The sequence below is a fragment of the Hyalella azteca genome, unplaced genomic scaffold, assembly GCF_000764305.2.
Source record: "Hyalella azteca isolate HAZT.00-mixed unplaced genomic scaffold, Hazt_2.0.2 contig6661, whole genome shotgun sequence".
Taxonomy (NCBI): Eukaryota; Metazoa; Arthropoda; class Malacostraca; order Amphipoda; family Hyalellidae; genus Hyalella; species Hyalella azteca.
In genome coordinates, this window is record NW_025936815.1 from 546294 (window position 1) to 570780 (window position 24487).

General features: G+C 41.6%; 1 protein-coding gene across 1 annotated transcript; it reads left to right on the forward strand.

The window, feature by feature from the left end:
• Positions 1-5378: 5378 nt before the first annotated feature.
• LOC108679355 lies at positions 5379-18243 on the forward strand. The gene is made up of 17 exons (XM_047880942.1): positions 5379-5607; positions 5983-6162; positions 6833-6956; positions 7466-7631; positions 8053-8195; positions 9196-9305; positions 9529-9621; positions 10160-10319; positions 10937-11233; positions 11969-12096; positions 12410-12440; positions 12910-13059; positions 13688-13935; positions 14119-14206; positions 14592-15829; positions 17273-17495; positions 18233-18243. Exons 1-17 carry the CDS (start codon positions 5485-5487, stop codon positions 18241-18243), a joined length of 3513 nt encoding a protein of 1170 aa, XP_047736898.1. The 5' UTR covers positions 5379-5484.
• The last annotated feature ends 6244 nt before the right edge of the window (positions 18244-24487 follow it).

The following is a 24487-nucleotide window of genomic DNA, read 5'->3' on the forward strand; positions in this document are numbered from 1 at the left end:
TGTAGCCTAGAACTATCCAGTATCCACCCTTAAATTGATCTAAACTATTGCTACAATCCAGGATCTCATCATCATAATAGTCTTTAGAGAGGTTATGGACTTCAAGATAGTTCAATGAATATTTCATTTTCATTGCTGGCTGTATATGGCTTAAAATCTCAGTCAGTTCGTGGAAGCCGCAAAATTCAGGAATCCTGGAAGAGGATTTTTGTACTCGAGTCCTCGTAGCGGTACCATATACCACCACTTTATATGGTATGCTTCAAATTGCAAGTGTTATTTTAGTGGATTATCTCGGTTAACTACATAAAGCTTCATTTATACACATCTGTTACATTACATTTTGCCAGAAAAATTGATAATAATTATACCTAACTAGTGTTTGCTTTGTTTTACCATCATCTAGAACAATTTTAAGGTAGACCTTTTTTCTACTACATTTAGAAAAACCGTCACTGCCACAGCGCTGTGTTAGCGCTGATCTTGAAATCTGTCAATGAGTGAAGCTTGGACTTGGTACGTAGAAGCCTTGAAAGCATTTCAAGCGAGTTTTCACGCAGCGGGGGGAATGGGTAAAAGTACTTCTCATAGTATTCTCATGGTTCATTGCGATATATTTTGAGAGTGAAAGGATAACTTTTAAAATTGGAACATCATTTAAAAGAATTTTAAAATTTGTTACCACTGCAGTCTGCATCTGACATGTGATGCTGTTAAGCAGCATGGTTGAACGAGTATATATAGTTCAACTATGGTTAAGCAGCCTCTAGAAAGGAAGGACCGAATCGACACTTCTCCGGACTCAATGTTATTTTGCAATATTCTGATTTGAGCAGTATTTTTGATCATCCAACATTGGAGGTTAGGGCAATATTTTGCCTGATTTTCAAAATCTTCCAATGATATTGAGGAAAGATGGTGTTCTCTAATTCCTCTTGTATTTTTATAATAATAATAATAATAATAATGATAACAGCGGTTTCAGCGTTTAGTAAGCTGTAGGCCTGTCGCCAATTCTTAACATCGCAGAACATTCACAGCTTGTTGTAGTCTCGAACTCGCAACTCACTGCTACAGTTCTGCTGTGCTTAACCGCCCGGCCTCCTCGCCGATTCTGACCAGAAACTGGCGCACAGAGCTGGGTTCGAACTCGCGCCTCTCTGCTCAAATCTTGGTACTACAAAGTACAAAGTATTTTACACAGCCCTCAACAAAGTATGAGTCTGAAGGCTGGTCTATATTAAATAACTACGTTGGAATAATTTTTTGTAGCAGCAGTAAATTTTTTTAAGGTGAAGTGAACTCTAAAGTTTTCGTAAAATTTCTCCTAAGTTGTTTATATGTTTCAGTCAGCGCGGAAGGTTTCTTTTCGAGTCTTGAATCTGTGAGCGGGCAGCGGATTTTGAAATTGTGCGTTTCGGTTGAGAATTTTACCGAAGACTGTTGTTGCTCTTGTTTACATTTCAGAAAAGGTTTTTACTTTTTTGCATTTAATTTTTTTGATACTAGTTAATGGAGCGATAATTTTCATAATAAGGCTAAATTTAGGTATGACTATGGTCTATGGGGCCAGTATGGGCTATGGGAATTAAGAACTTGGTCACCCACTCACAGTGACTCACCTGACTCTCGGTGAATCACCCTTCTGACTTCTCATCTGTTCTGTAGTCTCTACACCGTCGCACGCGCACCAAAAAGCCACCAATGATCCAATCATCACAAATAAATGAGTAATGACCAGTAAAACATTTATAGTTATTGGATACTAGGACCAGCATTATCAAAATTAGGATGCGAGATAAAATCTTGAAGCTTACTAGCAAATTAAAAACAAACTGATGGCTAAAAGTAAATCAGTAAAGTGACTATAAAGTCTCTTGGAAGTTGGACTTGAGTCTTGACTTATTATTTATAGTACAAATAGCCTAGGATCACGATGCTGGAAAAAATGCTAGGTAGCACCGTAGCCAATCAACCAATTGTTAGTGACAGCTCACAGCAGGCTAGGCTAGCAGCAACTGCAGCATTTTCAGATTTAGAGAGTACCTATAGATATTTTCATCACTAGTGCAGCAGAGCAAAATGTATAATATCAGGCATATTATAGAAGAAATGCATTTGCTAATGATTTTACATGTGGATTTTTAATAATAACATAGGTACCGTACTAAATAAAATAAATATACCTCCTGAAGACCTGAACTCAGTTTTCAAAACTAAAACTAGCAAACTAGGTAGGTATGCCTGGTACGCCTACGGTAACTACTAACTTGGTAAGGTACCTTAGTCACCGTACCGTACCATCCTACCCTACCTAGGCAATCACGGCTGACGGCAGCATGGCTCATGCAATGCTGCAATTCCAGGCTATTATTATTTTCCAGCTTTCCTGCCATTTCTAGAGATCAGAACCATGAGATTTTTGCCAGAAGAATTACCTCCTATATCTAATTCAGTAATTGTTAACAAAAGTACACAATCAGGCCGGATGATTCTAAACATATTAAAAATTTGTCACATTGGAGCTGCGAGATTTCAGAAACAATAAGGAAAATTTCAATCCTGACTGCTCTGTTAAACTAAGCAAAATATCTCTAAACTGAAAAATAGTGGCATAAAGTTCAACATTTTTATTATCTATGTAGCTTGAAGCAAGTTAAGAAATCATACAATTACTACCTCAGAAAAATACCTGAAAAAGTGTGAAACTGTGAAAAGTGAGATCAAACATTTTTCATTCATAACTTCTTACCATGAAACATTTCATAAACAAGTTTAGGCTCATTTCAAAGCTCTTTGCAAGGGCTATCACATGGCTTCTCCAAAAAATTCCATATGCTATTCATAATGTGCCAAAAGCAAAAAAGAGTGTCCCCATGGGCCCCGTTGAACGGGGCTACTCGGCACACTTGGAATAAAACTTCTTTTTAAAACGTTTGAAGCATGCAGAGTGTACTCATCCATTACTAACAGTACTCTGAAGTCCTCCTCTTTTATTGTAGATGATGTAGAGGTAGAATAAATGACATTTTCTGTGATTTTTACTTGTTTTTCCTTTATTGATATGTTACCGTATACCTACATTAATTACTGTATTATTGATGCAATATTACCGTATCCATGAACATGCCATTGAGCATTTACAACAACCTTGTCCACTGCAAGCTTCATATCAGCAGCCCTATAGCATTTTTTCTGTATCTGTAAGCTTACAGGACAGCTTGTAATTTCACACCATTTTAATTGGGTTAAGTGAATTTACTATAAAAAAAAGATCATGAAAAACATACCTGAAACAGAAAGGAATGTTTTAGTGACAACCATCATATGTTTTGGAGAAATAAATCATAGTTTAGGTTAATTACTTTTCATTCTATGATGCCTAGTGCGCAATTCTATATATGACATTGTATGAACAATTTAGTGATGACTGATGATGCACTAATTTTTCGATAAGTGAAATTTTTTTCGCTGAGTGAGGTACCGTAAAATGGGGTAACTTTGACCACTTTTTTTTTTTCTTAATGATGCCATTTTTTTACTAGATAAGTTAAACTTAAATTGAAACGTGCAAAATACAGGTCTATACTCTAGCTTTACTCACCATAAATTGCTGGCTCCTGCCTCTCATAGTTTTGATGTTTCTATTGTGTTACGTAGCCTCAGTATTAGGCCTTTGATGGCCATTGACAAAATTTTTCTATGTCAAATCGTTTTTGAGTTTTGGGGTTTTTTGTTGAAAAAACGAAAAGTGGTCAAAGTTACCCCGCCGGTCAAAGTAACCCCAGTTTACGGTACGTAAATGTAATCAATATTCTTTGTTATTAATAAATTTTTTTCGTAACTGGAGCCTTTGCTAACTGAGGTTCTACTGTAAATGCGTTTTTGGGAGTGTCCTGAATAGCCCCTGGGGGGTGTCCCAAGTAGCTATGCCGTGCGGAAACGATGCCATTTTTTTTTTTTTTTTTTGAATGAGAAGGCAAAATATGTCAATTACATTTTCAAGCCAACACCTGGGTGCAACTTTTATGTAAGTAAAATTTTTTAATACGGTGAATATTTTTTTTACTACAGACCTTAGCAGAAGTAACTTTTCAAAATATCATTTTTCACCATTTTATTCAGGAATTTTTCAAAGCTAGTAAATGTAGTATTTTTGATCTTCCTTTATACTACATAGATATGAAAAATGTTGACGTTTATGCCACTTTATTTAGTTTTGCAATATTCCAATTGGTTTTGCTACTAAAACAGTTTTACGCCTTGTCGGAGGACTGTCCCGAGTTACCTACTCCGCCCGTCCCAAGTAGCCCCAGTTGACGGTATAGTGAAATCACTTGACTCTATTAAAATTGTGCAAAATTACAAACCATCCTGTAAGCTTACAGATACAGAAGAAATGCTACATGGCTGCTGATATGAAGCTTGCAGTGGACAAGGTCATTATCAATGCTCAATGGCATGTTCATGGATACAGTAACTGAGTAATATCACATTAATATGTACGGTAATGTATGGATAAGGTATCATTATGTCAATGAAGAAAAAACAAGTAAAAATCACAGAAAATTTCATTTATTCTACATTTACATCGTCTACAATGGAAGAGGACTTCAGAGTACTGTTGGTAATAGAGGAGTACACTCTGCATGCTTCAAATGTTTAAAATTGAGTTTTATTTCAAGTGTCCCTTTTTACCCCATTTCCGGATTAATTCAGTTGCCTTTTATATTGCGTCTAGCACCTTACAAATAGCATATGGAATTTCCTTGGAAATGCCATACGATAGCCCTTGCAAAGACCTTTAAAATGAGCGTAAACTTGTTTATGAATTGTTTCATGGTAAGAAGTTATTAACAAAAAATGCTCATAACCGTCCCTTTTTACCCCGTTTGATGGTAACATCATATTAATAAAGGAACAACAAGTAAAAATCACAGAAAATGTCATTTATTCTACATCTACAAAGGAAGAAGAGGTCTTCAGAGTACTGTTAGTAATGGATGAGTACACTCTGCATGCTTCAAACGTTTCAAAATTAATTAACTTTTATTTAAAGTGTCCCGGATTACCTCATTCCCTGGTATAATTTGGGATGTTTTTATTTTGCATCTGGCACCTTGCAAATAGTATATGGAATTTTCTGGAGATGCCATATGATAGCTTTTTCAAAGAGATTTAAAATGTGCCCAAACTTGTTTATAAAATGTTTCATGGCAAGAAGTTTTTAACAAAAAATCTCAAACACATCCCTTATTACCCTGGTTGACAGTATGGACATTATTTGACATGATAAATACTTTGCCTACTACTATATTAATAAAAACAATGATAAATCAAGCCTTTTGTAATCATTTTCAAAATCTTTTCACTTACAGAACCTATATTGACTGAGTCATCAATTAATTATTGTATCAATAGTGCTGATCAGATATTATCTATCTTTGTGTTGGTGATTCCTTCAGTATTGTAAGACAAGCTTTTATGGCTGCTCTACCAAGCGGTGGCAGCCCCAGTGCTGCCAACAAATGCCTTTACTCAGCACTGGTGTCACTGGGTCTTGATATAAAAACTATAGAGTCATCCGAGGGCTTCATCCTAACGGCTGTGAGTTCCTTGTACAATACCGTAGTGTCTGCTCCAATTAGTATTAATTGTTTATATTTTATTACTGACATTGTTTGTCTCTGGCATTATTTATTGTTGGCTTCAAGAAAAATAAATGCTTTTTATTTAGACACTGTAATTTTGGCAGTTTTCATTCTACATTTCTACACTTTATCATAAGATGTTGGTAAATGAATAAAATGCATCAATAATACATAAATATTGTCCAGACATCTATTGGACTTTAACAGCCACAGTGAAAAATTTGTTGTCTAATTTTAGTATCAGAAAAATATTTGTATTTTTAATTGAGGAAACATATGCATTTAAATTCAGATTGTTGATGTTAATATATACCTACATGCTTTATTGCAGGGTAGCCTGAATGACCTGCCAAAGCGGGTGGGGGAGCACATCCTGCATCACCTGCTCAGTGTCATTGATAAAGAGAAGACACTGAAGGCTTTCAGGGACTGCTGGCCACCCTTTGACAAGAAGAGAGAGGCGCAGTTCTATAGGGGTGCTTTTGAGCTGTACAAGGGCCTTATGATGCAGGTACATTGACTTACATAATCCTGGCTGCAATAAGTACCTATGCCTGTTGTGTCTGGATCTTAATTTTGACCATAGCTTTAAGCCTGTTGTGTCTGGATGTTAAGCATGAATACCTAGTCAGTAATTTAACATTAGCATCAAATGTCTTCATTATGTCTGGTGTTAATCATGACCATAAGCAGCTAGTATCCCTGTTATGTATGGATGTTGAAATCTAGCATTTTTTATTTTGCCTCATTTGCTCGTATGCATTGAATAAAGTCTCTTAATGATATTAAAACTGAATACTAGTACTCTAGGTAGATAATAACACTACAACTAATTACATTAAGTAGATTTAAAATTAAAGTAATAGCAATAAAGAATAAGTTCATTTCAGAAGCTAAGTCAGGTTCTCTATGGAAGCTCATTTATCATTATACATTTATCATTAGTATTTTATTAGTATTATATTTATTTATTTGTATTACGTACTTGCACTACAATTGCTGTTGTTCTGCTAAGTACTATTCAAATCGTCTAGAATAGTGGCAAATACTATGTATGCATCTGACTGGTTTAACCCTTTTTATACAGACTGTAATTCTTGTAACCAATTTTTCTAATAGGAATATTGCCAATGGTTAGTGTATGCACTGACACAGTTAACAAGCCTACTGATGTCCCTCAGAGTGGAGGGGCCGGGACACGCCTGGTGGTGTCCCGCTCCGTGGTGGCCCCCGGCTCCCCCAGGTTCATGGATACCCTCCGTCAGCTGGTCAAGCTTGCACTGATAGCCTCTATGAAAAGTAAAGGTGTGTACATTTTTTCAATTATTGTACAGAAAAATATTGCTAGAATATCTCAATTGTTCCACTATAACTATCAAAATTATTCAGATTATTATTCCCACCCAAAGATATACCTACTGTACAAAATCTTCAGTTGTTAGATAATTTTTTAAGTGCAGGATAATAAGGCAACCATTGTATTTATTGATTTACTGGTATCAAAATGAAAGACTTTAAATTACCATGTGCTTGCCTGAGCATCAGCAGTTTGTGCTTGATATCTTTTGATGACTTATAGATAATTGTTTCAAGCGTGCATTAATTCTTCCACTAATTATTGAATATGTAGTTCATTACCACATTAATTAGTGTCAATAATTTAACAATTAATTAATAATAATAAAGTTATTATAGATTATATAATTAAATTAATAACTACTAGGTAATTATTATTATTATTAATTTGTCCATTTTATGGATGATGCAATTATTTCGACTTGTGCAAGGGACACTCATTGACTGCTATGTTGCAGGCGTCACTGCAGAGCTGCTGCAGCCTCCTGCAGCTGCGATGACCACTGAGCAGCGGCGTGCATTGCTTGCAGTGATCCATGTACACGCTGTGCAGCAGGTGCAGATCTTCTCTGCACAGCAGCGCAGTGCTGCACAGCAGATGCAGCGTCTTGCAGCTGCTGCCAGGTGACGCTTCACTCATAACATTAATGCCATGTTTATTAGCGCACTTACTCATTTATGGGAAAAATGCACTATTGTGCTCGTCATGTCCGTCTGTCCGTCCGTGACTTCACGTTTTCGTTGACGAGAAAATGCGCTCTTTGTCACTCACTGCAGTGGGTACTGAGTTATATTTTTTTATTATTTTTCCCACCAGGCATCTAACTCTTAATTAATGTTTTTTTTTAACAGAACCTACTATTTAATCAGTGTTGTTTAATTTACCTACAGGGTATCTCAAAATATTTTCTTGAACATTTGATTTTGTGTGTTTAACAATGATAATAATAATTTTTAATTAACAATAATAAATAATTTTTTGTGGGTTAAAGAAATTATTGGATTTAGGAATTAGTTTACTATAATAAGAATAAATTGACTGCAGAGAACGAGTGCAGCAATACCGCAGCTGCAGCACTCAGTGTGAGCAGCTGAAGCAGCAACTGCTTGCCTCCCCTGCACCTGGAGGAGTGTACCCCCCTCCCTCCGCAGGCGCTGAGCCCCCCACCTCTCTTCGTGCAGCTGAAGGTACTTGCTTCAAAGAACAATTAACTAGTTGTGCAGCTGAAGGTACTTGCTTCAAAGAACAATAAACTAGTTGTGCAGCTGAAGGTACTCGCTACAAAGAACAATAAACTAGTTGTGCAGCTGAAGGTACTTGCTTCAAAGAACAATAAACTAGTTGTGCAGCTGAAGGTACTCGCTTCAAAGAACAATAAACTAGTTGTGCAGATGAAGGTACTCGCTTCAAAGAACAATTAACTAGTTGTGCAGCTGAAGGTACTCGCTTCAAAGAACAATTAACTAGTTGTGCAGATGAAGGTACTCGCTTCAAAGAACAATAAACTAGTTGTGCAGCTGAAGGTACTCGCTTCAAAGAACAATAAACAATAAGCTAGTTTACTGCTACTTTAATGACCTGTAACTTTATGTAATATTTCAACGTTACTTGCTTTCTGCCTTGACTTGGAATTGATGCCATTAAAGTCAAGCTTAGAAATAGGGGCATTTTTGTTGACTGTGGTAACATTTATTATATACCCACTTAATGTGTAACTATATATATACTCGCATTGATACTCACAGATAATTTCACTGATATAGGTACTCACATAAATAATCTCACATAGACACATATTTGCCCACTGTTATTTACAGACCAAGAGCCACATTTATAATCGTATAGACACATGTATTGTATACCACTGACTGGCATTCCTCCAACTACATGGTGAAGATACACCAACACACACAGATATAAACATTGTGATGACCAGCATTGCAATGATGTCAACATTGAGTTAGTCAAAATTGCAATGATGTTTCCAATCAGAACCCACATACATACCTATTAATAATTTACATGCATTTAGCAAATTATAAATTTTTATAATTTATCTACTATATTTGACCCTCCAAAGCTCATTATAGCCCCACAAAAATTATTGTTTTCGCATAAAATATATACCTATTTATGTAAGTTGTTATTGCCAATTTTAGGGCTTGTAAAATTAATTGTTGATTTCAGAGACGGCAATGGAGCGAATGAACAGCGCCGCGGAGCGCGAGTGGCGACGTCTTGACGCCACCGCAGCCCGTGAGGCACTGAGCTGGCGGGTGCTTGAGAGCCTCGTGCAGGTCAGTGGGTGCCATAGTGATCATGCTTGATTTTTTTTTTTTTTGATAAATTTTTGTTTGATAATGACTCAATTTGCGTGGAGGTTATTAATCGGCAGATGACTTGCATGATTAATTGAGTTGTGACTCACGTAATTAATTGACTGATGACTTGCATGATTGAGTGGTGACTCACGTAGGTTAATTTATTGGCTGATGACTCGCTTATGGATGTACTCGTCAGGTGACGTCAGACGGCAGCCACATCGACGCTGGGAAGCTGACAGCAGCGCTGCCAGCACCCGCTGTCAGGACCCTGCTGGCTGCAGGCACTCAGGTAACACTGCTGTCCCTGCCTCAGCCTCTGTCCCTGCCTCAGCCTCTGTCACTGCCTCAGCCTCTGTCACTGCCTCAGCCTCTGTCACTGCCTCAGCCTCTGTTACTGCCTCAGCCTCTGTTACTGCCTCAGCCTCTGTCACTGCCTCAGCCTCTGTCACTGCCTCAGCCTCTGGTTACTGCCTCAGCCTCTGTCACTGCCTCAGCCTCTGATACTGCCTCAGCCTTTGTCACTGCCTCAGCCGCTGTCACTGCCTCAGCCTTTGTCACTACCCCAAAATCTGTCACTGCCTCAGCCTCTGTCACTGCCTCAGCCTCTGTCCCTGCCTCAGCCTTTGTCACTACCCCAAAATCTGTCACTGACCTGAAATAGACACAAGCACAGTTCTCTATTGTAATGAACCTTAGTTTTCTATTGGAATAATGGGGCAAGATTTAATAAATGTAATACAGAGGTGGGCTTCTTTCTTTAAATTAGCGCAAAAAGAGACGCCTAGTTCACGTTTTATTTATATAACTAACGCCCTCGTCTCCTGCAGGTGCCACAGCTGTACGGGGGGGTGGATGGTCGTGAGCTGCAGCTGCCAGCGCTGCTGCATACAGCTGCTCTGTCTCTGCGCACTCTGCACGCTGCACTGCAGCACTCTGCACAGCATCTCACTGCACAACAACACCCTGCGCAGCAGGGCACCGCATCAGGTCACTTTCAGCAATCTTCTTATCTTTCTTTTCACAGCAACGACAGTTTTCATTCTGGATCATTATTCATCTCTCATTCAACTTCATCACGTGAACGGTGATGATTGGCGCCAGCTCATTAATTTAATGTGTTGTGTAGACAGGCCACACTTTAGGTGCTGTATTACCTACCATGTGTTATCTCATTAACTGTGTTTTAATTTTGCAATGATGTATTTATGTCTTGATGAATTTCGCATTCCTGAGCATGTGGTACCTCAGTTATGACGCGTGTTGAGCACCTCGAGACCCTTCACAGGCATGACTGGATCCTATGAGTTTTTTTTTTTCACTAATTTGCTTCTACTTTGCTCCACTCGTAAATAAAATTACAATCTGAATAGGTATTTCCGCGCTTATACACAGTGCTTTAGCTTACCAGCAATATAGCTGATATTGTACATAGCGCTATTACTTGTATACACTGATAAAGCTGCTATTGTATATAGCGCTAGGTTTTACCGTACTGATGTTATAATGGTGTTTTTATATATTGATTGTGTGTTAGTGGTGTATTGATGTCGAAATGATGTAGTATTATTGTGTAATAATGTCTTAACACTGCGACATTTTTGCAGACTGCAGTGACAGTGCCAGTGACAAGAGCCTTACAGAGCAGAAAGCTGTGAGTCTGTCAGCGTGTGTGGCAGAGCTAACACAAGAGGTAGAGCTTTGCGCTGACCGACTTCAACATCAGAACCTGCAGCTGCTGCAGCGTCAGAACCTGCAGCAGATGCACGGCAAGCACCTGTCCCAGACCAACGTCTCCGCCCTGCCAGAGGGGAGCTGTGGGCCCCGCCTCTCCCCACTGCCCCTGAAGGGGATGAGTGGGGGTGATCCACTCCCTTCACTCCCCCTGCTCACGGCCTCCCCAGGTGCTGAAATCAGGACTTGATAATTGTACTGCATTGTAGAGTACCTGTACTGCACTAAATGCAGAGCAATGTGACCATTGTACTGCATTGTACACTACCTTAACAGCATTGTAGAGTACCTGTACTGCACTAAATGCAGAGCAATGTGACCATTGTACTGCATTGTACACTACCTTAACAGCATTGTAGAGTACCTGTACTGCACTAAATGCAGAGCAATGTGACCATTGTACTGCATTGTACACTACCTTAACAGCATTGTAGAGTACCTGTACTGCACTAAATGCAGAGCAATGTTCTACACTAATTCAGTAAAATGTACTGCACTAAATGCAGTAGATTGTACAGCACTAAATGCATTAAAATGTACTGTACTTGCACTGAACGGCAGTGCAAGTGCAAAACTATTTTATTTCGTACACTCTACAAATTTTTATTTTATGAACTAATAGCAAATTGTACACGCTGCCGTACTGACTTTGTACCCATACTCTAACGAGTTGTAGTGGCAGTAACTGCTGTAGTGGCTGTAACTGCTGTAGTGGCAGTAACTGCTGTACCGGCAGTAACTGCTGTAGTGGCAGTAACTGCTGTAGTGGCAGTAACTGTAGTAGTGACAGTAACTGCGCCTGTATAACCCAGTGAAAATTTACAGACGCGGCAGCTTCTGATTTGTATTACCAGAAGCTGGGGAGACTCCAAATTTTATTAGGGAAAGTCTTCGTCTGCCCGCAGATTCGCTGCAGTTGCTGACACGACGCGTTGCCCTGGAGCGGTGCCCTCTGACGGAGGTGGTGCTGCAGACGCCTTCTGTGACCTCAGCGCAACCCTGCACCCCTGCAGCTGTGGAGGACAGTTCGCCTGTAAGCCCCTGACACCCCACACCCCTGCGGCAGTAGTGAACAGTTTGCCTGTAAGCCCCTGACACCCCACACCCCTGCAGCAGTAGTGAATAGTTCGCCTGTAAGCTCCAGACACCCCGCACCCCTGCGGCAGTAGTAAACAGTTTGCCTGTAAGCCCCAGACACCCCACACCCCTGCGGCAGTAGTGAACAGTTTGCCTGTAAGCCCCTAGACACCCCGCACCCCTGCGACAGTAGTGTACAGTTTGCCAGTAAGCCCCTAGATACATCGCACCCCTGCGGCAGTAGTAAACAGTTCGCTTGTAAACCCCAGACACCCCACACCCCTGCGGCAGTAGTGAACAGTTTGCCTGTAAGCCCCAGACACCCCACACCCCTGCGGCAGTAGTGAACAGTTCGCCTGTAAGCCCCAGACACCCCACACCCCTGCGGCAGTAGTGAACTTGACTCATGATGGCGTCCCGAACCCTGACTCATGATGGCGTCCCGAAACCTGACTCATGATGGCGTCCCGAACCCTGACTCATGATGGCGTCCCGAACCCTGACTCATGATGGCGTCCCGAACCCTGACTCATGATGGCGTCCCGAACCCTGACTCGTGATGGCGTCCCGAACCCTGACTCATGATGGCGTCCCAAACCCTGACTCATCACGACGTCCCGAACCCTGACTCATCACGCGCTAACTCTTTAATGAAATCCATATCCTGTTATGCTTTTTAATATAATAATAATTATTGTAATGATATTCAATATATTGATTTTAAATTGTTCTTAATCTTAAGGCGTGAATAAGAAGTTGTGTTGTGCAGGCAAGCGTGGCGGTGGGGCGTCGCGCTCCTGCAGTAAATCCTTCACAGGCAAAGAGAACAGGAGTCGTGGGGGTGGGGGGCACCCGCTCCCCTGCCGCACCCCCCTAGTGCCCCGTACGGGGAGCAACATCAGGCTCCCTGCAACTGAAGGTTTGTCGCATTAGTTATGGACGACTTATCACTAACCAGTATAGTGGTTAGTGATAAGTCGTCTCCTATACTTGTGAGTATATGAGAGCGAGTAAGTAGGTTTGTGAGTAGAGCAGCAGGACCATGTAAAACATCTCCTGCATGTGTCGGTTCTTGTACATGTCTCATCTGTAGCCTTCTTTGCCCCCTGTTGCTGTTCACCTGTTTCTTCTTCAGTCCCGTTAGGCAACGCATTTTGTCTTATTGTGGTTGATTTTTTTTATTAGAGATAACGTACCTAAGCTAGATCACTACTGCATGCATGATGCACGAGTGTTCAGCTCTTTCTTAACAACACGAAGTAGGTAAATGTCACTAACCTCACCTACCGCCATGATGTCACTAGTCACTCCTACCGCCATGATATCACTAGTCACTCCTACCGCCATGATGTCACTAGTCACTCCTACCGCCATGATATCACTAGCCACTCCTACCGCCATGTCACTAGCCACTCCTACCGCCATGATGTCACTAGCCACTCCTACCGCCACCATTTGACTAGCCACTCTTTCCGTCTTGATGCCACTGGGATTTCGTTATTGTATTGTCCACCTTGAAAAGTTTTAACGTGAGGCTCTTATTGCAGGCAAAGCGACAAAGCAGACGTCGGTGGTTAGAAGCTCGACTCAGTCTCGCAGTACCTTCTTGCGAGACGCACCTGTTGGGGGCGCTGGGACCTTCTCACGAAACTCGACTTCTGGGAGCGCTGGGACTTTCTCAAGAGACTCACCTACTAAGGACGCTGGCAGGAGTGTCAGTCGAACTATACGTGACTACGAGACGAGAGCCAATGCCTCATGCCGCCTCTTCTCGAATGTGCAAAAGAAAACCCAGGTAACCTTTGGTCCACCTGGGGTCTAGTTCTTTTTTGATGATACTATAGCACTCGGTCCTACCCACGTTTCTAGGAAGGGACAATAGCAAACCCGGTCTTCAGATAACCCGGTCCTCCCCACCTGTCTACCTGTGGGGGACACTGGTAGGAAATCACCGTATGTGATGGTCTCATGTGTGCAGGGGGTTCGCACCGGAGGCCTGACGGTGGAGGAGGACGGCCATATATCTTCCAGCCAAAAGGGCGTTACTCTATCGCACCAGCGGCATGGTTCGTGGTATTAAATTAGTCTTTTAGGGGACTTTAGGGGTCTTTTAGAGGGCTTGTAGGGATGTCAAAGAGCTTGTACGGGTCTTTCAGCGGGCTTATTGGGATCTTTCAGGGCTTGTTGAGGTCTTTCAAGGAAATTGTAGGGTTTTTCAGAGGGTTGGTAGAGGCTTTCCGGCATCATGTTGGTGTAGCTTTCCTACCTTCAGACTCCGGTGGGGCTCATATGTTAGTGTGTCATTTGTACCCTGAATTGTTGATGTGACCTTTGTGCCCTCAGATGTTGGTGTGACCTTTGTGCCCTCAATTGTTGATGTGACTTTTGTGCCTTCAGATGTTGATGTGACTTTTGTGCCCTCAGATGTTTGTGTGACTTTTGTGCCCTCAGATGTTTGTGTTCTGCCATCCCTGACGCCAGCCCGAGATCCAGCAACCCCTAGAGAGGACCCCCTCTTAGCCACCCCTCGACGGGGGATCACTACTCCTGACGGCCCCAACGATGATACCGTCTTTGATCTCCTCCCCCTCTCTCCTTTCGAAGACGTGGTGGGGACCAGGATGAGGGAGAGTCGAGGGTTTCCTTCTCTCCTCACAGCGTCCGAGAATTTGCAGGATCTTAATTCTTCTTCAGGAGACCACGGACAGACCCGTAAGGTTGTGGACCCACATTGTGGAACGGAGATTCAAGAACCTGGACATTCTGCCGTTGATCAGAATTCTATTGTTCATCAGAACTCTACGATTGATCAGAATTCTACCATTAGAAAAAGGTTCCCCAAAGCTGGGGATTGTTCTGACCGGGGCAAGTTTGTTGCAAAGGGCCCGGCTAGCACGGACTTTGTGTCCTCTGTTAGTCCCCACCTCCTGCTGGGGAGCAGTGAAGGAGATGATTTGTGGGACTCTGCTGCAGGCGCGTCTGGTGAGTTGAGGTTTAACGAGGACGTGGAGAAGCTGATGGAAAAAATGAATTTTTTAACAAGGAGTCCTGATGTGGAGGCTCTCCCCCAGCACTTCGTGTCTAAGTACAGGCTGGGGCGTGGGGAACCAGCTGCCGAACTGCGGTGTTGGGAACCAGCTGATGAGTCTGCTACTCTCAGGGATCTTGAGAAAGCCGTTGAGGAGAAGGGAACCTACGTGACTTCTTATCTTCCCTCCATTGCCCCGTGTAAAGAGATTGATTTGTTATCATCAGTGAGTTTGAATGAAAATAATAATAAAGTTGCATATGACAACCAAAAAGTTGAATTGAATGAAGGGCCAAGATCTCGCTCATTTGCTTATGATGAAACCAATGACCTCCAAGACATCAGCGCTGAGTTGGCTAAAATATCGGCTGGTGTTTGGTCTTCCAGCACAACGCAGAGGAAAGTCTTTGGTTTAGAGACTTGCTACGAGGAGGTCGTCCCCAGCAGGAAAACCGTCCGTCGTAGCGGGGAGCTCAGCAGCGTCCTGCCCAGTATCAAGGAGGCGATATTCGAGAAAACTGACCCAGAAAACCTGGACGATTTCCTGACGCAGTTCAGGGAGAAGTTCTTGGATCTAGACATGGACTCGCGTGCTGCTGAAGAGGACGTAAAGAACAAGACTCAAGCACAGGATTGCGCTACTGACGAAAGAGTGGAGGAGGTGGGTCTAACTTGCTGCTGATGGAAGAGTGGAGGAGGTGGGTCTAACTTGCTGCTGATGGAAGAGTGGAGAAGGTGGGTCTAACTTGCTGCTGACAGTGGAGGAGGTGGGTATAACTTGCTGCTGACAGTGGAGGAGGTGGGTATAACTTGCTGCTGACAGTGGAGGAGGTGGGTATAACTTGCTGCTGACAGAGTGGAGGAGGTGGGTCTAACACGCTGCTGACAGTGGAGGAGGTGGGTCTAACGCGCTGCTGACAGAGTGGAAGTGGTGGGTCTAACGCGCTGCTGACGGAGTGGAGGAGGTGGGTCTAAATGTGCTGCTGATAGAGGAGTGGAGAACTTGTAAGAGAGTACACACCACAAAGCACTTGGCTGTTCATCCAAAACATTATAATTTTGAGCGGTATGACCAAAAAGAAAACATTTTTTTAGAAGATCCAAATATTGGGTTACCTAAAACTCCAAACCTTTTTTTTTATTTTGCTCAAATATCGAGGCCATCCGATTTACCGATTCGTCTTTGCTTTATATGCATCCTTACCGAGCATGCTACATTCTATAAGGATATATCTCTGGGATCTAAATATTCGCCTTAAGTTTCCAATGTGTTTGTGCACTCGTTGGAGATCCATTTTCTCGATAGGATACCAGGACTCATTCTATTAACGAGATACAGAGACGATATTCTGATCGTAAGTGAATCAAGTAAACTTGAATTCAATCCATAAGTCCTAGAGGAATGAGTGAAACTCAAGTCAATGAAATTTAGAAAATTTCGGGGAAAATTCCTCAAAATAGAAGACATGACTATACACTTATGTACTTAACAAATAAACGGGAAAGTTTCCTTATTGATTACATCACAATATCTAATTTTAAAACATTCATTTATATCTATTTACTATTTTATCACCGTATCAGTCATCGCTATTTTATGTTATTATATCACTTCAACATATATCACGCTATTACATCATTTTACATCGCTATTGTATTCATTTTCGATATAATGTTAGGCCTTGTTTATGTTTTATGTCTGTCTTAGAATTTTGATATGATAATATTATTTTATTCATTTTTAGTTTTTCGAACTGATGATGGAGCTGGACTCCGAAACGTTTTTAATATCAATATGGTGAATTTTCTTGGCGTTTTCTTTGCTTTTAAATTCCTTGTGAACTTGCGTTATAAGCAGACTCGTAATATAAGTACTTATATACATCATTTTGTCATGTGTCGCATCAGCTCCTCCATTCAGGACTTGCATTCATTTATTTCCATTACTACGTATTTTATCACCGTATCAGTCATCGCTCTTTTATGTTATTATATCACTTCAACATTGTTATCTTATTATATCCCTTTACTATAACACTATTACATCATTTTATGATGTGTCGCATCAGCTCCCCCATTCAGGACTTCTCATCCTCTGCTGCAGGAGTCGTGGGCGCTGGAGTTCCCAGACGACGAGTTTCTGGACGGCTCCCTGGCGGCGAGTCTCCTACAGGAGGCCGAGGACCTTGACGATGGGGCGCCCTCCGTGCCCCTTGGCCTCCTGCCCCTGGACTCTGTCTTCAGCAGCGTCACGGACTCCATCGTGTGTGGCGAGACTGACGTCAGCGCCCTACGTCAGCCTGCCGTGGGGCTCCAGGTGGCCAGGGGTGAGTGGGTGATGTGCAGGTGGCCAGGGGTGAGTGGGTGACGTCAGCCCGGCGTGGGGCTGCAGGTGGCCAGGGGTGAGTGGGTGACGTCAGCCCGGCGTGGGTCTTAACCCCCATCACCCCCTGGTCCTCCCCCAAACTGAAGAATGCAGGTCTCTCCAGCCATGAGATGAAGGCTCCCAAAAGACGAGTTATTATCACGTTAGCAGCTTCTTCAAAAAACGTCTAAACTTTCTAAATATATAATTGATATATATTCATGTGCTAAAATAAAGTGTCGGTTACTTGATGGATTTTAATCCCTTCGTGCTGTTAATCGAGTTAACGGATCATTTGTTTCGCAGTAAAAATTTCACAGAGGTATCAATTTTGAAAACAAGGATAATACAGGAGAATGCAACTTACTAAAGAGATTGCCCATAGTGATGAAAATTCTATCAAGTTCGAACTAAGCTTTGCTGAGATCTAGCAATGATAAATTCTAAATAAGACATCGGTTAAAATCTAAGTTAAACAATTCAAACTTAGTTAATTCGTGTGAGGATCTTTGTAATATCGGCATGACAATGTGAAATCTGGCATAAATAAGTAAAAGTACAAGCAAATCCGGCATCAGTTGTAAAACGTAAATACGAATTAGCCCCGAAAGAGCATCGAACTATCCAAGGAACTATCGGTGTCACAAGGAAGCGTTCTCGGGCCTGTTTTATTCGTTGCGTTTATAAACGATCCGCCAGAAGCTGTCTAGTGTGTGTTCGATGTACGCTGACGACACAGAAGTTTAAAATACAGTGAAGAATATGTCGCAAAAATTATGGTTGCAAGGTGATCTTGACAGGTTGCTTGACTGGGCTGATTAATAGCAGCTGCGTTTTAACGCTGACAAATGTAAAGTAATCCACCTTGGCAAGATTAGAATAATGAACAGCAAGATTACAGTTTGCGAAGACAAGGTTGCAACGACAGAGTGATGATGTCGAAGTCGACAATGGAAAAAGACTTAGGAGTTATAACATAGTGATGTCGGCGCTGAAGTGTAGGCCTGATGTGACCTTATTATCGACAATGAGCTGAAATTTTCTAAGCGTATTGAAGCTCAAGGTATTAAAGCCAATAAACGACTTGGACTGATCAGACGCTCATACGAGTACTTAGAGCGATGAAACTGTTGTTTGTCGCTGTCGTGCGTCCGAATCTAGAGTTTGGAAACACCTTGTGTTTACCAAAACTAGAAAAGGACAAAAATTTAGTCGAGAGTGTTCAAAGACGTGCAACAAGGATAATTCCGGGATTAAAGGCAAGCCAAATGAAGAAAGGTTAATATTATGAAGCTTCCAAGCCTCTGGGATCGACGTCTGCGTGGTGACCTCATTGAAGTTTACAAGTATACGGTTATACCCACAGTTTATACAAGGTTCCAGAAATATTACTAGAATTTGAAACAAGAACCAACACCAGGGGCCACGGCTATAAACTAAAAAAAACAGCGTTGGAACACATCCATGCGACAACATTTTTTCTCGCTTCGAGTCACCGACATGCGGAACAGCCTCCCTGATAGCATCGTTGACGCTCCGAGTATGAACGCCTTCAAGAACAGACCAGACGAAGCTATGTAGGGGCATGCGTTCAGTCTTGAAATGCCTAGCACCTTACGAGCCTCGCAATAAATCCAGCAGCTATCTCAATCAATCGTCAGCTATGGAAAGATCGGGTTCAAAAGGCCGGATCCCTAGCGGAGTCAAGTCACGCTAAGTTCAAGAATCTGTAACAGGCCATGGGCCTATTTCTTCAGTGCCAAAACTTCTATTCTAAGAGAAGCTCACAGGTACCATTCACACGTTTTAACCCCCATAACCAGACTTCGCTAGACCTCTTCGATTTGCGACGCGACATAAATTGCGCCATATATTCGGTTGAAGTATTTACATTTCCGACCTCACCTCATTTCCCACCTACCTGAGTATCCTTTCCATCGAATGTTGTATTAACGTCACTTTTTTCCGCACTGTGATATATTTGCATAAAGCCTGTACTAACCACAATGCCTCATAAAATAATTTTTGATAATATGAAAATAAATTTTGTCGATTATAATTTAATTTTTATACACATAAGTAGTTTTCAGTTTCAAGTCAGTGGTAAGTGCAATAGGTTTCTTTGTCCAAATGCTCCTCGGTTCTTGGAAACAATGAACGCTGAATCAATCGGAGACCATTCTGGGTGAAAGACTTGTTTGGTCATTAAAATTGCTCGTTTTCGCCACCCTTCTTCCGTAGAGTGGTTGAAGATCTCATCGCATACCTGGACAGGTACTTTCAAACATTGAGAAATGGACGTAACTTATTGAACTTAAAATTGCGATAGAGAACCGCGAGCCCTCAGGCAGGCTTGGCTGGATCCCTATAAGAATCTATCACTACGTAAAGTCGTTATAACTCCTCTCGTAAATGAACTATCAATCTAAAAATTTTCATGCTTATTCAGCTATTTATTTACAATTTCCCGACAGTTGCAAAATATATGTAAATTTTGCATAACATCAGTTACGATAGAGTAAAATGTTGCACATCGATTTTCATAATACATGCGAGTGATGTGACTTTCCTAAATTTTTGAGACATGAGGAAGTAGTACTATTTATTCTATAGTGATCGGTATTAAAGTCATATTTGAATCACCCTCTATTTTGTAGAAATTTCCTAACAAAATAATTTTTCGTCACTCCTGAATCGTAGATTTCCCATTTTATTTGGAAGCTGGCCTCGAGCATGTTAAATTTGTCGTACCGTTCCTTGACGGTCATAAATCAGCTCGAGTGAAGTGGCATAGTCCTGGTCTACCCTCTCCCTTGGGGATAGAGTGACAGCCTCCATACTCTCCTGCCTGGTTGGTGTTAAAGGATTAGCACGTTTACATTACAGCCTTCCATTGTTAGTTCCTGTGCGAGAACACTGGCGCCTTTATTGATCAAGCGATGTGTTCGACGACAGGAAATTATTTCTGCAAAAAGCAAGATGAGACACTTCATGATAATTTCGCTGTCGTTACGCGTAAACTATTGGTCTTAATTACAGTCTCTGTAGTCCTGTTTTTCAACATAATGTTAGGTCTGGTTTAGGTTTTTATGTCTGTCATGCAATTTTGACTTATAAATGATTTTATTCATTTTTAGATTGTTAAACAAACTGATGATAGAGCTGGACGTTTTCAATATCGATATGATGAATTTGATTGGCGTTTTCTTTGCTGTTAAATCTCGTGTTAACTTGCGATATAAGCAGGCTGAAAATAGAATTACTTATATACGATCTAGCGACAATGTCTTTCGTGAAAAAATTTATACTATCTAAATTAAATATCATCGACATAATTTCGGCATCGAATATGATGCATTTATATGCTGGGGATGAAAATATAACAGTCGAAAACAGTCTATTTGGCTTGAAGCAGCGGCTCACATTACCAAAAGGGAAAAAATTTACATTGCTCACTCGGTTCTTTCATGTACTCCCGACGGGACTTCCAATTTAATTTCTAACAAAATTTGCATTAATTTAGTAAAGCCTAAATTAATTCTTGATTATTCGAGCACACGCAGTTGTTTCGTAGCTTAACATTCTGTCTTTCTTGAGTAATGACTTAAAAGAACAATCCTCCCTGCACCCGACCCGGTCACCCGTGTAAGTGTAACAGCAAGCAGTCCAATTTTAAACAATCTCGGAGAAAGTGCACGAGGTGACCGTCATCTCTCCAATCTGATCGTCTACACCTTCATTCAATCGTTTCAATATGTTTTCATTTATTCAAAAATTAACGCTGAGAGGCACTAGGAAATTGTTAGGCTATCGGTGACAGGTGGCAGCTAACATTTGGGAGCTGAAGAGGCCACGGCGGTCCACGCTGGTAGAATTAGTGATACATTGGGTTAACTCTTAAGGCGCTTCAAGAACTTCATGCTGACGGGACGTTCCTCGTGTTTAAGTATAAAGTACCGCCGGTAATGTGGCGTAAATTATCTGAAGAGTTAGAAACTGCTGCTACTACCACTAATATAGCGTCAAGGGGTGGGGGAACAGCTGTCAACGTCACTGATTACTAACCGGCACCACCTTTCATGGGGTTAAGCTGAGGTAAAAGTAATGCGCACTGCTCGTAGAAGCTTTTACATAATGCCGGATTCCACCATTGTATGGTATAACTACCACTTGTGCCGGATAAAAACTAAATGAAAAGCTGCAGTCCGTATTATTTAGAGAACTCTTTCTATTTGGCGTCTACTAGTCTCCGACACTACCTAGGCCGGGTTGCCCGCCGAAGACCACCACTGCCCTGGATGTAATGGACCATCATGATTCCTGCCTTCCGGAACGTAGCCTTCAAAACATCAGGACAATCATATCCAGGCCGTGCGTCGAACCAGTCCTCGGTCGAACGGCCACTCGTCGAAGGACGATAAATTTTGGAACAGAACTATGCTATCTGAAACCTAACCTAAGATGCAGTGAACGTAAAATTACGTTATGTAACGATGCCCGGAAGTCATATATTCGATTCACAATCTGTGCGTTCACGGCAGGTTTTATGCAAGGCCGGAGGAGGACGAAGGCGAGTGGTTCACTGCTGATTGGTGGATCTAGCATGACGCGTGGGCTAAATCGAGAAGCCAGAATCCTGCACTGTCTAGTCCTTTGCCTTTCTGCCTCAGCCACCTCCAGGTTTGCTACCTTCTCGGTCGGTGAACCTAGCTTACATATTTCTTCAAATATTAATTGACCTAATCGAGAAGCCATTATACCGAAGGCGTTATTTTCGATATCCATTCTATATATTCCGAGTACAGGTAGTACTAATAGCTATATACTGACTAAAGATTACGTAAAATCTTCACTATAACTTGAGATATGAACAAAACTGTAATTTATCCATGCATTACTTTAGCGTGTCACTGCAAGTAGATGAGTTCATTCTTAATTGATCAGATCACTGATCAGCTTCAGCGGCAGTTATCATCTAACCTTCAGGGTGGGAGGTGTACGACTTTCAGGTGCCCCGCGAAGCTGTAGGATGGGACTGGACAAATGAAAAGTGATCGTTCATGTAGTATGTATTTTTGCGTTGTATCGTTTGAATGCTGCGGTTCTGTATATAACGTATGTAGATCTCTCGATTTTTCTATCAATTGCGGTCTAACAATAAAGTTCTACTTATGCGCTAGTAAGGAGATCGACATTGAAATGACAAGATCGTTCTTCGAACATTCTGAGTGCGCTGTGCAGCTGCGGCCGACCGGTGGTCATAACTTCTTGGACGTAGCCTTGCGCGGGATTGTTTACGCAATGCATCCGTATGAAGATAGTCTACTTAGCATTTAGCAATACTAACATAAGTTACGCAACACGTCTTGAGTCACCATGGGTACCTAGGGGCTGTTTTGATAATCCGGCCCCTGGGCAGTATGTGCGTGCTACAGATTCAGGAGTACGAGCTATCGAGTGTTGTGCACAGGGATCTAACTTGGGACGCTAACCAACATTTCTTTCTTGGCAACTTCTTACGTTAATTTCTGGCGTTAATGGGACTTTGATGTTACTTGTTTTAGTTGTTTAGAAAGATTCCACCCCCTTAGAGAGGGCGGTATTTCGCAAGAAGTGGCAGGATAGAATCAGGCGGAAAGGCAAGGAAAATCAGGTCAATCTCTTCCAAGCTGCCAAGACAACACCGGCTGCTCAAGGACAGTCAGAGGAGATGGAGGACAAGTAATTAGTAGGAATGATGTCCGTAGATTAAGGCCTGTAAATAATGTAGGGAGTAACCGCATACATCAAAGTGAAAGTGCACAAAAAGTTTTAAAATGTTTTTACACGAACTCTGATTCCGTTTTGAACAAAAAAGTGAACTGTTAACTGTGATCGCAAACGAGAGTATAGACATTATTTGTATTACAGAAACACTTCCTAAAAATCGCGGGGGGAAAATTGTACCTGTTGAATTTCAGCTGCCAGGTTTTGATTGTTTTCATAACTTAAATGAAGAGCAGTGCAGTAGAGGTGTAGCTCTGTGGGTTAGAACCTCTTATGGGGCCCAGCAAGTTAAGTTATCTGCGGAGCATCAATCGGCTAGAGAATCAGTGTGGTGTGAACTTACTCTAAAAGGCAAAGATAGCCTTCTCATAGGGGTCATTTACAGATCACCTAACAGCTCCTCTGATAACAATAAAGTACTAAACAGCCTTTTACCGAGCATGTCATTCAGCAGGTCGCATACGTTGATCGTTGGTGACTTTTACCATCCAGAAATAGACTGGGCAGATGAATCTTCTCCAAGAGATGAGAATCACCCAGCATCCCTGTTCTTGAAGTCTGTACGAGACTCATTTTTAATCCAGAACATCACCAAGCCAACCCATTTTAGGGCTAAAGACCCCAAATATTCTAGATCTTGTGTTTACTAGTGAAGAATCCATGATAGATGAGCTTTGCCACGAGGCTCCGTTGGGCAAAAGCCACCACCAATCAGTTTTTCAATATTAAGTGTTGTGCAGAAAAGACGCTTCGGAAGCGTGAACGTTTGAACTTTGCGAAAGGCGACTATGATAGACTCCGTGAAACGGTGAATGCGGCGAATATTTCGAACTGTATTAAGGACATGAATGTGGCTGATTCATGGTCGTTTCTTAAAGACACTGTTATGTCTGTGCAGTTCATGCCTATGTACCCAAGATTACGCTTGGAGGAGTCAAAAAGTCCCAGTGGATGACCAGTGCAGTTAAGACTCGGCTAAAGACCAAGAAAGAAGCCTACAAGTGTTATTTACGAACTCGCAGCGAGTCTGATTATAACCTGTATGCCAGAGCTCGAAATAAAGCTAAAAAAGTTTGTCGCACTGCAGTGAAAAACTTCGAAAAAAATATTGCTAAAAATGCCAAAAAGAATCCGAAAGCCTTCTTTTTGTACGCTAGTTCGAAGTGTAAGTCAAAGGACGGTATATCT